General features: G+C 38.3%; 1 protein-coding gene across 1 annotated transcript in view; it reads right to left on the bottom strand.

Annotated features, from left to right (window-relative positions):
• The window catches only part of DNAH12 (dynein axonemal heavy chain 12), a 185,315-nt gene that overhangs the window by 108,942 nt on the left and 60,738 nt on the right, over positions 1–15,635 (bottom strand). The window contains exons 25-32 of the mRNA XM_075550753.1: positions 12,417–12,569; positions 11,922–12,161; positions 11,263–11,508; positions 10,601–10,720; positions 9,763–9,872; positions 5,025–5,208; positions 4,747–4,887; positions 1,059–1,142 (exon numbers count right to left, since the gene is read on the bottom strand). Of these exons, the coding sequence (XP_075406868.1) occupies positions 1,059–1,142; positions 4,747–4,887; positions 5,025–5,208; positions 9,763–9,872; positions 10,601–10,720; positions 11,263–11,508; positions 11,922–12,161; positions 12,417–12,569 (1,278 nt within the window). The remainder of the gene's footprint in view (positions 1–1,058; positions 1,143–4,746; positions 4,888–5,024; positions 5,209–9,762; positions 9,873–10,600; positions 10,721–11,262; positions 11,509–11,921; positions 12,162–12,416; positions 12,570–15,635) is intronic.

Genomic DNA, 15,635 nt, shown 5'->3' with positions numbered 1-15,635 from the left:
AGGGTTATATAGCCAATGAGGCTTCTCTATGGGCCTGATCTTCCCCTGAGAATTTTATATATTTCCTCCTTTCTCTCTCTGCCAACTCCCTGGGAGGCATTACAGCTGACAAGATACATGGAACTATGCCAGTGCCCTGAGCTGGAGAAGCCACATGGACCTACCCTGATGCAACCAGACCTCTGGAGCTGAAGAAGCCATGCAGAGACCCCGGCCAGAGCTGAGATGTTTACAACGCCACTGGATCCAGAACACTTCCAACCCACTGGCCTGTGATCCTCCTGCATTCGGCATCATTGCATGTATTTTGTGACTCTGAAGAGGACTTTATAGATTGGTATCGGACATATGGGCTAATAATGGACTTTGGGGCTTGATATGGACTGGGTTGGGATGCTTTCTTAGTGTACTATTACCCTTAATATAAAACTCTCTCTTATACACATAAGCGTTTCTATGGATTTGTTTCTCTAGTCTGCAGACTAACACAGACAAATTTCATATTTCCAGTGTTATGTTTGTACCAGAGGTACCTGACTACTAGTTGGCGTGAATACAGGATCCTTGGCATGATTGGGCTCCTCTAGCTCTACAGCCTTACCTGCTCCTTTCACATGCACTAGATTTTCCTCATACAGAAAACCACTTACTGTGCCGTGCCTCAGACACACCACGATGGCATGGGCTTCATGTTGCATGTGTCATCTTGTCATGATTAGAATGCCCTTCCTCAACCAGTCTTCTTAGAGAAGTCTTACACCTCCTTCAAACCAGATCAAGCACTCAAACACTCTCCATGGTCCTTTTGTACCCACTTGGAGGCCTATCACCCCACCCACCCCACCCCACCTTTCTATAGCTCAAAGCACTTTCATGTAGCTCTTTTGTATTTATTAACATGCATTTCATTTTCTAAAGAACATAAACTGTGTTTTATTCATTTGTGTCAAGTGCCTAACACAGAATCTAACAAATAATGTAAATACATTTGTTGACTAAATGAATGACTAAAGGAACAAAACAATTGTAAATGCTGTTGTATTGAGGTATGAACTTACTGAAGCCTGGGAGAGGTCCATTGTCTCAAAGATGAGGCTCATCTGAGGAGACATTTGAATGATTTCTCCACTCATCAGGCACAGCTAAAGGCAATTAGTTTTTAAACATTTACTTGAAGAATATTTCCGATTTCTCAAATAAAATTAATTCTACTTATAAAATAAAGTATCTATTGTAATAGAATGGAATACATAATCACATGGAAGTCAGAAGAGCTTAATATTCTGGGTCTAGGTCTGTGAATTACAAGTTAAGTATATACTTCCTATCTCTGAGTCGCAGTCTCTCACAGAGAGGGGGCTAAGGGCGCACAGGATATGACATCCTCCAACACTTGTAAAATGCTATATAACTATCAGTTCTTACTAATAAAGTTCATGAAATACTCCTGATTTTATGAAGCTGTCATAAGGCCTTTTAAAATTAATAATAAGTAGAAAACAGAGAATAGTAAAGTGATCTACCTTCTCCTAGATTTAAACATTTTACCTCAATTGCTTCATTTTTTGTTATTGTACATTTTAAAGAACCCAGAAGATATCATAAGAACCTATTATTTCATGTTCAAATATGACAGAATTATAAGAAATATAAGAGCATTTTCTATATACTACAATGTTCCCACACCTGACAAAATTAAAAACTCTTTAATATTACCTAACATTTAGTTAATACTCAGATTTCCTCATTGAACCAGCAACATCTTTTCAGCTGCTTATTCAAAGCGAAACTCCATCAAGGGCAATGCGTTTTGTCTTCTTTTTACTTTCATCTAAACCCCTTCGGTCAACTGTGCCCAAATCTGAATCTATATTTTGAATCCCATCTCTCAAATTCCAATTCCATCCACTATTATTAAACCTGCCCTTTCTTCTCAAGTTCCTTGGCTTGAAACTTTAGAAATTATTATTATTTAATTAGTAGTGACTATTAACGATGGAAACACTAAATTAATTTAATTAGTAAGCTTTTACATTTTTACTTTTCGGTCTTTCCTTTCTCTGTTTAAAAATATTAGTAACAATTTTGCCCCATTTATTATATGATCCCTGGGGGTGTAGTCCTTACAGGCTGGGCTGCTAACTGCAAGGTTCACAGTTCAAAACCACCAGTCCCTCGATGGGGCTTTCTACTCCCATAAGCAGTGACAGTCTCAGAAACTCACAGGGGCAGTTCTACTCTGTCCAATAGGGTCGCTTTGAGTCAGCATTGACTTGATGGCAGTGAGTTTGGTTTGGTCTTATTATATGTCGCTAATGAAGCATTTAACATTTCTGGATCTCAGTTTCTTAGTGATAAAATGAATGACCTTGAGATGCATTGTCCAATATGGTAGTCATAAGCTATATGTGTTTATTTATGTATAATTTGAATGAATTAAAACTAAATAACATTTTAATTTCAGTTCTTCAATTGAACTAGCTACATTTCATGTATTCAATAGACCCATATGACAAATGTCTACCTTATTGGAAAGGACAGGTACTTCCATCATTACAGGAAGTTCTTTGGACAGTGCTGGTCTAAGGTACTTACAGCCTTCAACCGGATCACTTCAAAAGCTGTCTCCCACTCACCCAACATTTGGATGGAGGAGTAAGCATATTCCTGCTCCAATACTTCCCCACTGCTTTTCCTTCATCCTCATGTAAGACATTTTTTTGACAATCCTTGCTTATAGCTGTCAACACCTGCCACACCTCTTCCGATCTCAGGACCTATGCATCCCTCTTATTAACGAAATCCTTCAACACGTGGCTTAATCTCTCTCTCTCTCTGCTCCTAAATGATGCAGGATGCATAAAGAGGACCTTCTTAATACTGAAGCCCTTCAGATCATTGTCTACTTTGTTTTCAATTACTTTTCTCTCACTTCTCTCCAGCCATCCACTTTACACACCTGGGACTATCTCTTTCCTGAAACATTAGACACTTTTGAAATATTAAATTCAAGCATCTCACACTGCCCGCAGCATCTGACTTTTCCGAGTCTCTCACTCATTGACTACTACTGAGCTTGCTTTTCATTTTCCTAGGGACTTCACAGGACTGGTGGGTACACTCTAGAACTCCAGTCATTCTCATGCCAATACCTGTAAGCTCTTTCTGCACTACCAGTCTAGCGAGATTACCCATGCCCACATCTAAGGTACTTAGACCGGTAGAGAGAAGCTCACAAAGACAGACCTTTGTAACCACTAATTTATGGTCTTTAAGTCAACCAGGCTCTCAGTGCTGGCCACACATTTCCTTCTAAGTTTTCCACTTGTTTTCTATTTTCCTTAATGACTAACTTAAACTTCCTCTTTCTCCTCAAACCTACAGGTAATAAGGGCCTGCTGGTTCACAGGGGAAAAAATCATCAGAAGGGTGTGCCTTCAAATTTCTAGTGAATCCATACATTCACCTGTAAGCATACCCATCCTTTCATAGTTCCTTTCATCCCAAATGAGTAATCCTTCTGCTTCACTCTGAATCCTTAGAATTCATTCTACTGACTAATCCCTCTCTTCTGAATCACCACCACTGTGTGCCTAATTTGCCCTCTCAACTCAATCAACACTGCTGAATGAATGACAGAAAATGCGGAGATGGCCAACTACCTATGGTACAGTGCTAGAGAATATAATTGTATAATAATAAATCAATTTAATTGGAATATTTAGTAATGTAGTTGTTTAAAATAAATATAGAAATAAGTCATATTGTTCATAGAGCATAAGACTAATTGTTATATTAGTTATATTAGAGCATAAGACTATTGTTATATTGTTCATAGAGCATAAGACTAATATAAACATAAAAGAATTAACTGAAACTGCAATAACAGAAAGACTCTTTCATTGGCCAAAGCAAATCTGACTCTTTCATTGGCCAAAGAAAACGAGTATGATTATATTTACCTTGTGGGGCAGATACACAGACTGGGAAGAGACATGAGGAAGCCTTATAGAGTTCAGGGAGCTGTGTGTTTTTATTTGAGTGGGGGTTATGTGAGTGCATACAAACAGAAAGTGAGTGTTCATATTTCAATGTAGTGTCATTACACTTCACTGTATGCATATTATTGCTCAAAATAAATATTAGAAGATTTCCATTGTCTAGCTCTTTTGTATACCTTACAGTTCCTAAGGCCATAAAATACTATAGGAGTACTGCAGCAAGCACTGTGTTTTCAAAAAGGAATGAGATCCTTTTATTTTCTCCTGAAATATTTGAAGTTCTATAGAAACTCAAAGATTGAAGTCATTCAACAGCTGTTATCTATTAGCTTAGTACGTCTCACTGCTAAAGCAGTAGCTTTAACACAACCGTCTACGGAGGAAACAAAATAAGCAAAAGGGTACCATGGCATAGTGTTCACGGAAAAGATAAGTTATTTATAAAACAGTTCAACTTGCTGAGTCCTTTCTCCTAAATACAATTCTAGCTGACGATTGTTGAGCATAGAACACTCTATGTTGTATGGTAAACACCCCTGCACTGGACTGAGGAGCCCTGGTGGTGCCCTGGTTCCAAGGTGGCCTGCGCTCTGCCTAGTCAGCAGCTCCTCGAGAGAAGGCCTGGGCTTTCTACTGGACTTGGTTCTCCAGTCCAGTCTCCAAAACCCACAGGCGGTCGCTGTGAGTCAGCATGGACTTGATGTAGTGAGTTACACATGATGGGCTTTTAGCTCTGATGATTTACCTTTTTATTATCATCCAGCACTGTGTTCATGCTCTCTATCCACAGAGTGTCAATGGGACCATCAAATACCACCCATTTCCGGTCAGGTGATTCTGATAAGGCAAATTCTCTAAAGGTGTTAGCCACAATACCATCAGTCCACTGAGAAGAAAAAATGAAGAGTCAGGAGACCCCTTTTATGAAACTGAATTTAGCACTGAAAATATGAAAGCATGTCAAATTTCTTCGTTTAAGGTGCACTATAAATCAAAGTGGAACATGATTAAAATGTAGATTACCTCATGAGACACTGGATCAAACTGTCCAAAAAGTTGGCCCATAGTAATGGATTTGGGGTTTACAGTCCTATAAATAACCTTCTCTTCCTCTCCATAGCCCCGTTCATTCATAAGACTTAGGGTATCAGCCAACACATGCAGAACTTCAGTCTTAGCAGCAAAAGGTTCTCCGACTAACATAAAACTATTAAGGAAAAATGAAAGCAGTTACACAGTAAAAATCACTTTAAATTATTGGCCATATTTTTGTGCCCTGTGATAATTTGCTATTTGTCCATTTATCTTAATTTGTCTGAGATAAAGGAAAAGTACCTTTAGCTTTTGAATGGTCGCCCTCTAAATAAAATTATTCACATTACAAGCTGTATCTACAACAGGGAATGTCACAGAAAAGTCTCCAAATGACAATGGAAACTTAACATCTGGATATTCTTAAAATTAAAAAATTGAGATTCGGGGCCCCTTACACAGAGGAGTGGGGAGGAGTCCCTTCCCTAACGTCTTCGTCAAGTAGCTCTGACTAACTCTGACCAAGGAGCACTGATAAGCAGAAATTCTGCATATTGCTCCCTAAAAGAAATAGTGCCTACTTAACTAAAGCCTTCTATTAGACTAATGAAATACTGTACAAATGTTTTATACAAAAAGAGATCCCCAAATGAGGACCTGATGCAAGGGGCTTAAGTGGAGAGCAAATGCCTTGAGAATGATTGGGGCAGGGAATGTGCGGATGTGCTTTATACAATTGATGTATGTATATGTATGGATTGAGATAAGAGTTGTATGAGCCCCTAATAAAATGCAAAAAAAGAAAATGATTAGGGCAAAAAATGTACATATGTGCCTTATACAATTGATGTATGTATATGTATGGATTGAGATAAGAGTTGTATGAGCCCCTAATAAAATGTTTAAAAAAAAAAAAGAGATCCCCAACAATGCTGCTCTTTTTTTTCCCCCAGTGTTCCCTACTTCCCTGGCTCCCATCCCCTGGTAATTACTAATCATGTCTGAGCAGATTTACCTATTCTAAATATTTCAGGTAAGTGGGATCCTATACGATTTGTCCTTTAAGTCACTTAGCATAGTATTATGGTATGAACTGCATTCCTCATTATAGGTGGATAAAACACCATTGTGTTTATAAAACACATTTTGCTTACCCATTTAGCTGCTAATGAACACGGGTTATTTCCACCTTCTGGTCATTGTGAATAACGCTACAAAGAACACTGGTGTGCATGTGTGCATTTACAGCCACCACTTCCAATTCTATTAAATATATACCTAAGAGGGAAATTTGGTAGGCTATGTGGTAAGGCTGCAGTTAACCTTTTTGCTTGTTACGCTTGTTGAAGAACTACCAACCTGTTTTCTCTACAGAGGCTACACTATTTTATATTCCCACCAGCAATGAATTTTCCAGTTTCTCGATACCTCCATTAATATTTGTACTTTCCTTTTTTTTTACTAGCTACCCTCATGGGTGTGAAGTGGTATCCCACTGCAGTCTGATTTGTATTCCCTGATGACTAATGAGACTGAGCATCTTTTCATGTGCTTGTTGGCCATTTGTATTATCTTTTTTGTGGAATATCTATTCAAGTCCTTAGCTCCTTTTTGAGCGGGTTGTTGGTCTTTTTTTGTTGAGTTGTAAAACTTCTTTATATATTCTGTATATTAAACTCTTATCTGCTATTCCAAATATTTTCTCCAATTCTTCAGGTTGTATTTTAAAAAATAGTTGTATTGGTATAAACCTCACATATCATGCAATTGAATTGTTCAATCACATTAAGATTTGTACAATCATAACCACAATCCATTTCAGAATATTTTCTTCTCATATTCATGTTAGCTCCCTAATTTCCCCACTCCTCCCCTGTCATGCCCCTAGACAATTATCAATCCAGTTACTATCTCTGTAGAGCTACCTATCCTGGTTTTCAGATATAGAAAACCATGCAAAACACAAACAGGAAGCAAACAAACAAAACTCAACAAAATGACTAAACAAAACATAGAAAGACCTCAAGCAAAAGAAAGCAAAAAATATCAAAAACTGAAAAACTGTAAAATGGGTCAGAAGGGAGGTCAAATGTTAAGGTATTGCATTTTAACCTAACTACATCTGCTATAATCCACTTCACAATGTTCTCTGTCTGAGAGCAAGGCCATTCGTGTCCCTCAACTACGTTCAGAAGGGATTCACCAGAGGTTTAATCCAAGTGGGGGCCCTGCAAATGGATTTCGGGCTTCCGCTGTCGTTCTGGTGATGCAGTGGCTACATGTGGGGCTGTGATCTGCACGGTTGGCAGCTGGAAACCACCAGCAGTTCTGTGGGAGGAAAATGGGCTTTCCATTCCTGTAAACAATTCGAGTCTTGGAAACTGCAGGGGGTCGCTATGGGTCAGCACTGAGTTGAGAGAAACTGTCATCCACAGCCTTCTGCAAACCAGGTGTTCACAATTTAAGTTCTGATACCATTCTGTCAGATTTTGGTTTTATTATTTACCATCTTTGGTTCACAAAGATGGTGTTTTTATTCCATGTGAACTTGATGCCTCACATGGCTGCCTGTTTTAAGAAAAGCCTTTAAGGCCCACGATGCTACTCTTTCTAATAGCCAAGGATTTGAGTTGTATTTTAAATTTTTCATAATGCATTTTAAATTTCTTAAAAATAAATGTTTTTAATTATAAAGTCAAGCTTATATATTTTCTCTTGTAGTACAATTCCTGTGATCATATCTAAGAATTTACCCTATGTTTAATGGTTTTAGCTCTTAAATTTAGATCACTGATTCACTTGCAATTAATTTCCTTTATGGTATGATATAAATCTAAAGTCATCATTTTACACTTGGAAATCTAGTTGTTCTAACACCATTTGTGGAAGTGATTATTCTCCACTGGATGGATTTAGCATCTTTGCAGAAAATTATCTGGTCATAGATGATGGATTTATTTCTGCTTTCAATTTTATTCTACCAGTCTAGGTATATTTTAATATACTAGAAGCAGGCCATTTTGGCTTCATACTATGTTTTGACATAAGGAAGTATAGGACCTCTTGCTTTGTTGGGATCGTTATCAAGATTGTGTCATAATTCAGGGCCCCTTGCACTCCCAAAATTTGAGAATCAGTTTTGTCATTTATGCAAAAAAAGGCTATTCAAATTTTTAATGAAAATTGTGTTGTGGCTATAGATCAACTTTGAGCAGAAATGACACCTTAACAATCCATGAATGCAGGATGTCTATTTATTTCTTTATATCTCCTTCAATTTTTAAAGCAATGTTTTATAGCTTTTAGTGTAAAGGTCTTTCAAATTTCTTCAAATTTATTCCTATGTAGTTTAAGCTGATTATGTTTTTGAGAGAGTTTACTGACAAAGAAGCCATGAATCTGAACTAAAGCATAGGTGAGCATTCAAGAGTTAAATGACCTTTGGATATTAGGCATATACCCAATACATACAGTGATTGTTCTATTCTAGTTTTGTTTGTTCAAAAATTTACCCAATTAAAAATGTTTCTTTTGAAACCCTGCCTCTTTCACAAGTCTTGGTCGTAGTGAAGGAAGTTCTCAACTCCTCAGGGCAGCATTTTTTCTACTGCCCATATCAATGAGGCCAGGGAAGATAACGGAAAGGAAAAGCCTCTTAGAAGGTTAAACCAAGGTCCATGGAGAACAATTAAAAAGGATGGGTCCTCCTCGTGAGCAAAAATCCAGTACAAGCGGATCAAGGTTTTGTGTGGTGTTAGATTAATACAGTTTGGGATGGGTGGGAGGAGGTGTCTAAGAAAAAACATTGTATACACAATGTCTGCAGCTTCTTTAATAATACCCTACACAGTGAGTCAGGTATACGGTAGCCTTTGGAGGTACCCCTACAAGAGAGAGGCCCTAAAACTAAATAGCATCGGTTTTAGGGTCAATCCATGTCTAGAATAGGGTCCTCACATGCCCAGCTGAATTTCAGAATTGCTACAAACGAGAGTTGGCTGGGGAGCCCTGATGCATAGTGGAATACGTAATGGGTTGCTAACTGCAAGGTCAGCAGTTTGAAAGCGCCAGCCGCTGCTTAGGAGAAATACGGGGCTCTCTACTCCTGTAAAGACTTAAAGCCTTGGTAGAGTCTCTATGAGCAGGCATCACGTTGCTAAGAGTGAGTGAGTGTTGGCTGTGTCTCCTAGTCCTCAAGCTGTAAACAGGAGTGTGGGCTCTACTAGCCCTGTTCTCTTCCACTATTGCAAACTTGGGGACACAGGACAGATAACATGAGCTTTAGCTTTTAAAACTCTGGATCAAGCAGAACAAGTTTCAAATCACACCCAAAGCCCCAAACACTAACATGTATCTATCACCTAGGGATCCTGGATTTTTAGCTCATTTCAACAATTGATTAGACCTTTTAGATTGTCTCCCTGCCAAAGAAGAGTACAGCTTCTGTGCATAAAGGAAAGTGATTCACATATTTTATGATCTAAAGGGGAAATTATGGTGGTCATTAGTGCCTGATTTCTGAATGTGCATTCCTCACCAAAACTTGTTGGACATACAGCACAGGAGAAGAATAAATTTTTACTTTAAAAATTACTGGGATATCAGGGTTGCTTGCTCCTTAGCATACAGAGTTTGACGAATCTTTTAGTTCATAAATTGAAATTGTTTTAATAGTTCAAATGAAAAATAACATCTTAATTTGAAAGAAAATGATATTCTATAAACTTACCCATGTCTAACAATCATCATTTCATATGTCTGAATCATTTTATCCAGAAAAAATTTAACAGGTTGAAGATTATGTGCTTTGCAGGCTTCCTGAGCACATTCCAAAAATTCCTGAAATTAATACATATACCTAAGTAATATAAATTTTGTCACATGTCTTATAAGCATAGACTTTACATCTAAAAATAAGAAAATATCTTCTTATATTAATTATTTCATAAAACTTTTATTTTTCTTCAAAGGAGTGAATACAGTTGAATATTTCCCAGTATTAGTACTTCCTTTTAAAAACTACTAACAACCGCAGCAAGAAGGCATTTTGTATGTGCTACATGAAAATAACTCCTTTTAATTCTCTTTCCCAGAATTCCACATTTATTTTAGGCATGGAAGGACATGCCAGGCAATCCCTCACACTGCCGCACTCCAGGTCCTCGGATCAATCCTGACTCATAGAAACCCAGTAAGGCGGAGTAGAACTGCCCCGTGTGGGCATTGGCAAGTCTGGACATGGGTGAGCATCAGACTAGAAAAATGCCTGGCTTGCAAGCAACAATAATGAAAAATGGAAATCAAAGGAATAGTATTCTTCAAACAGTACTTTTAAATGATGGAGGTGAGAGCGAGGGCCTGCCAACCTAGAATTCTATACCCAGTGAAAATATTCTTCAAATAAAACTGAAAATAGTAGAAAAGTGGAAACAACCTACATGTCCACCAACAGAGGAACGTACAAATATGGCACATACATGCAAAGAATACTACTCAGCTTTCAATAAAAATGAAGCCCTCGTACATGCCACAACACAGACTAATCAGACTTCTACAAGTTTACTTACATTATAATCCGCTTCAGGAAGTTTAATACCAGGAAATAAGTCACTAGTTATTCCATTAAATAAGGGTATATCATGTGACAGAAACTTTGGCTCATTTACATCTTTAATTGATCGAAGAAGCTGAAATAATCCAAAAATAAGCAATATAAGTCCACTAATAACATTCCCTCCATCCCACTGCCATTGTCAAGGATTACTTTACATTTCTCTGTGGGATCTCTATAATAACCCGCCGATATACATTTACCAAGCCAAAAAGACTCTTGCGTTCATAACTCACTCACTCACTCACTCACTGGAATTGAGTCGGACTCACAGTGACCTAGTGGACAGTGTGGGACTGCCCCTGTTGAGTTTCTGAGACCATAATTCTTTGCGGGAGTAGAAAGTCCCATCTTTCTCCTGAGGAGTGCCTGGTGATTTCAAACCACTGACCTTGCAGTTAGCAGCCCAACTTGTACTGACTATGGCAGCAGGGTCCTTCACATTAATAAAATATGGTGAATAACATAACATAAAAGGTATCATTTTAATGCCACATGCAAAGAACTGAAATAACAACCACATCAATGGCCTACTTGTCGTTTCTGATCAACCTCCCTAAAAAAGAAGTCCTAGAAATTATGTTTTTACTGAACCGTTAGGAAGTACTGATTACTTACCAGTATATCTTCATTTTCATCAGGGTATTTCAGTTTTAGGTTTCCAGCAGCCACCAAAACGGCTTTTACTGCTCGCATTCCATAGTCGTAATGAAACTGTGAGGAGAGCTGCTCAGAGCAAAGCCTGTAGGTCATTACTATCTTCACAGACAGGGGCTTGGCGTTCAAAAACCCGTAGGAGTAAAGGGAGATCTCTGCTATGAGAGCATAGTTTGGGACCATCATGGCCACTGTTCTAAAGAGAACCTGCAACATACAGCAAACCAAATATGTTCACTACGTGAGGACGACGGGGTTTAAAAACTCAGCAGAAGGATCCCAAGCCATACGGTAATATTCAAGATTATTCTTCGACTACAACATCTTTACATAAGATCTGTGATTTTTCAGTAGTATTTCAAGATTTTATTTAATTTTTTATATATCTAAAAAAGTGTTTGCAATGTATGGATGTATGGATCATAGTAATAGTTGTATGAGCCCCTAATAAAATGATTTAAAAATTTAAAAATGAAAAAGAGTTTGGAGCTTTATCTCACAAGAAATGGAATGGGTAAAACGGAAATTGCAAACACACTAGAGAATACATTAACATCTTGAAAAGTCCATGTTACTTTTTTTTTAACTAACAAGTTTATAATCTTAAAAAGATATATTACCTTAAGGTTGTCTGGCAATTCAGAACGCCCTGCATAGCCGGGATTCATGGTAATCGCGACAAAGCAGTTGGGATTGAGTTTAAGCTCTGTCCCTTCAAAAACAAACACTTCCAACTTCTGCTGAATGGCTCTCTGGATGCAGAGGATCTGCTGAGCTACCACGGACAACACTTCCAACTCGATTCTATTAAATTCATCAAAGCAAGCCCAAGCCCCGGAGGAAGCCAACCCTTTAAAAAACTAAAGACAAGACAAAAAAGGAGGTGATCTTTTTTTTTAGGAAAGGACATCATCTTATAAAACAAAATTCCGCTTTTGGGGTCAAAATTTAAAGTTAGGTTTAATAAAAGCCCCACATACAAGATCTTTCCCCCTAAATCCAAGATTAGCAAAGTTATTCACATTCAAGGAATGCTTAAAGGATGTTAGTTTACCCCATTGCCTCTAGTTCTAACTTGGAAAAGCTGAATGTTGGAGACTCGGTATTTTCACTACCTTTCCCATTGCTAGGTAGTCTAGCCCATCTGAACAGTTGAACACCACGCACTGCACAGCAAGAGCCTTCGCCAAGTCCTTGGTGGTCTCGGTTTTCCCTGTGCCTGCTGGCCCCTCGGGAGCACCTCCAAGGTTTAAATAGAAGGCACCTATCTGGAAAAGAAAATAGAAACCCATGCTAACAAAGAAACGCTCACCAAATATACTTAGTCATAGTTGTAGCTTCAGAGAAGTAGTTAGAACAATTATATTGGACAGTGGATTTTGAGCACAAAATTTTCTACCTGAAAAAAGTCAAGGCAGTTTTAACGAAATCATTTGAGGCCTCATACAGCTCTTATCAAAATCCATACATCAATTGTATCAATCACATTCATGCACATGTTGCCATCATCATTTTCAAAACATTTTCTTTCTACTTGATACCTTGGTATCAGCTACTCTTATGTCCCTCTTTCTCCTACCTTCCAACCCTCGTGAACCTTGATAAATTATTAAAAATTGTTATTTTCACCTTGTAAACCATCCGTTCTCTCCCTTCACCCATGTTTCTGTTGTTTGTCCCCTTGGGGTAGGATGGGGAGGTGTTATATGTTGATCATTGTGATCAGTTTCCCCTTTCTCTCCTTGTCCCCCCTCCTTTCCCCTACCCTATGGTATCACTACTCCCATCACTGCTCTTGCAGGGTTTATCTATCCTGGATCCCATGAGTCAGGAGTTCTTACCTGTACTAATGCACGTGCTCCGGTCTAGCCAGATTTGTAAGGTAGATCTGGGTCTCGATAGTGTGGGGGGATGGCAGCATCAAACTAGAAGAATGTTATGTGTTTCGTTGGTGCTATACGGCACGCTGACTCATTCCTTCCTTGTGACCCTTCTGTGAGAGGATGTCCAATTGTCTACAGATGGGCCTTGGGTCTCTACTCTGACCCACATTTTCATCAATATGATTGTTTCATATCTTCTGATTAGAAAGACCTGATCCAATTGACACCTCTACCTGTAGATGCAAAGTAGTGTGCTTCTTCCATGTGGGTGTTGTTGTTTCTCTGCTAGATGGGCGCTTGTTTACCTTCAAGCCTTTATGACCCCAGAAGCTTTTTCGTTTAATAGCCAGGCACCATCAGCTCTCTTCACCACATTTGTTTATGTACCCATTTTGTCTCCAGCAATCATGTCAGGAAGGTGAGCATTACAGAAATCCAGGTTATTAGAACAAAAAGTTCTTGCTGTGAGGGAGGTCTTGAGTAGAGGCCCGATGTCCATTTGCTACCTTAATACTTAACATATAAATATATATACCTAGACCTATAAACCTAGTTATATATTAATATATTTACATATGTACATGCCTGTATTTAGACCTCTATAAATATCTTTTGCCTACTAGTTCTTTCCTCTATCTCCTTTTACTTTCCTGTCCCACTATCATGTTCGACCTTCATTCAATTCTCCATAGTTCCTCTCGGATATACTACACTTGATCAAACCCTACCAGGTATGCTACACCCTCCTAGACATTGATTTTAGATCTCTTGTTGTTCCCTGGTCCCTGAGTTTGTTGGCTTCCCCCTCCTCCTCCTTTCCCATGTCGCCCTGAAACCATCAGTACCGTTGTTTTCTCCTCAGGATTGTTTACCTTGCCTCTCTTATAGAGATAGACATATCTTATATAGATAGACATAGCAATGAGAACCAAAAAAAAGCCTGTCTGCTGAAACAAAGGCAGTTTAAAGGATCCAAAATTAAATGTGAAAATGTATAAGAATCTCCTTACCCTCTAGTACTTTGTATATGTGTTCCATTTCCTTTAAAAAATAAAAGAATATAGCTTGAGGAAATAAGATTAGAATCAACCCTACCTCACTGCCATCAAGTTGATTCTGACTCATTGCAACCCTGCATAGGGAAGACCTTGTAAATCTTTAAGGAGGTAGACAGCTCATCTTTCTATCAAGGAACAACTGGTAGTTTGAACTGCTGACCTTGTGGTTAACTAATTAACCCACTGCCATTGAGTCTATTATGACTCATAGAAATCCTATAGGACAGAATAGAACTGTCCCTGTGTGTTTCTGACACTATAACTTATTATGGGAGTAGAAAACTTCTCCCAAGGAGCAGCTGGTGGTGTGAACTGCTGACCAATACATAACCCACTGGTTAACAGTCCCAATGGAGAGAACACAGTGCTAATTAGAAATGATTGAGGAGGACAGTACCAACACATTCCTGGTGGCTAGCTACAAAGAAAGTCAGCTCCCCAAAGTGAGTGCTATTCAGGGGGCCTGTCAAATGAGAGACACATGACCTCATTTTTCCTGTGATTCACCTATTGCCCTCCCTTTGGGTATAGTCTCCAGTTTTATACATCCAGAACACTGCTCTTTACCTTTCTTGTCAGTGACATTGCTTTCTACATTGCATGGCAATTAATTATATATTTTTTCATCACTCATTATTCTTGAAGCTTTTAAAAGGCAACATCAATACTATATGCCCTTTTCTGCTTAGGCTACAATAATAACTACAAAAGTGGCTGGAATTACAAACACATGTTACTGTCAGTTCTCTCTATAGAATTACTTGCATAAAAAACCACCTGGGGATTTGTAGAAGTTGCCTTCTTTTATTAAAAAAAAATAGGAGAAAAGGACTGAGATTGAAAATAATCTATTGAATGTAACCTATGTTTACATTTACTAAATAAAACAATAGACAGCTTATTAAATTAAACACTATCAATGCTATTTTGTCCATCTTAAACGTACAATGAATGCTATATTCTTAATGTCCATTATTGTGACTGCTGGAAACCTCACACTTATATTCTTTATAATTTCAAGAAAATGCTTATAAATGTATTCCTTTTTTGTTACGAGTAACAGATAAACCGGGAGAACACAAAGCCTAGTGCTATGTACGATGTTGGGTGTAATTCAACTTTATAAATCAAAGTTGTTAGCTTCCATCTTATACACATAACACAGCTTCTGAGTTCACTGAGGCTCTAGTTAAAACCAGAGCTTTGAACTGGTTCAAACTGGTTCTGTCATGGCAGATTAAGTGAAATCAGACCCTGGGGATAATTAGAGTCCAAATCCTAGACTCAGAGACACAGAAGAGGCACAGTGCACCCTTTCAGGAGCTTGATTTGAATGACTGGGCTATTGCCAGGGCTGTGGAGGTAGACACTCATCAGAAGCAGTAGGGTCTTT

This window comes from Tenrec ecaudatus, chromosome 5 (assembly GCF_050624435.1).
Source record: "Tenrec ecaudatus isolate mTenEca1 chromosome 5, mTenEca1.hap1, whole genome shotgun sequence".
NCBI classification, from domain to species: Eukaryota; Metazoa; Chordata; class Mammalia; order Afrosoricida; family Tenrecidae; genus Tenrec; species Tenrec ecaudatus.
Note: the sequence above shows the minus strand (reverse complement) of the source record. Positions and strands in the feature narration are given on the sequence as shown.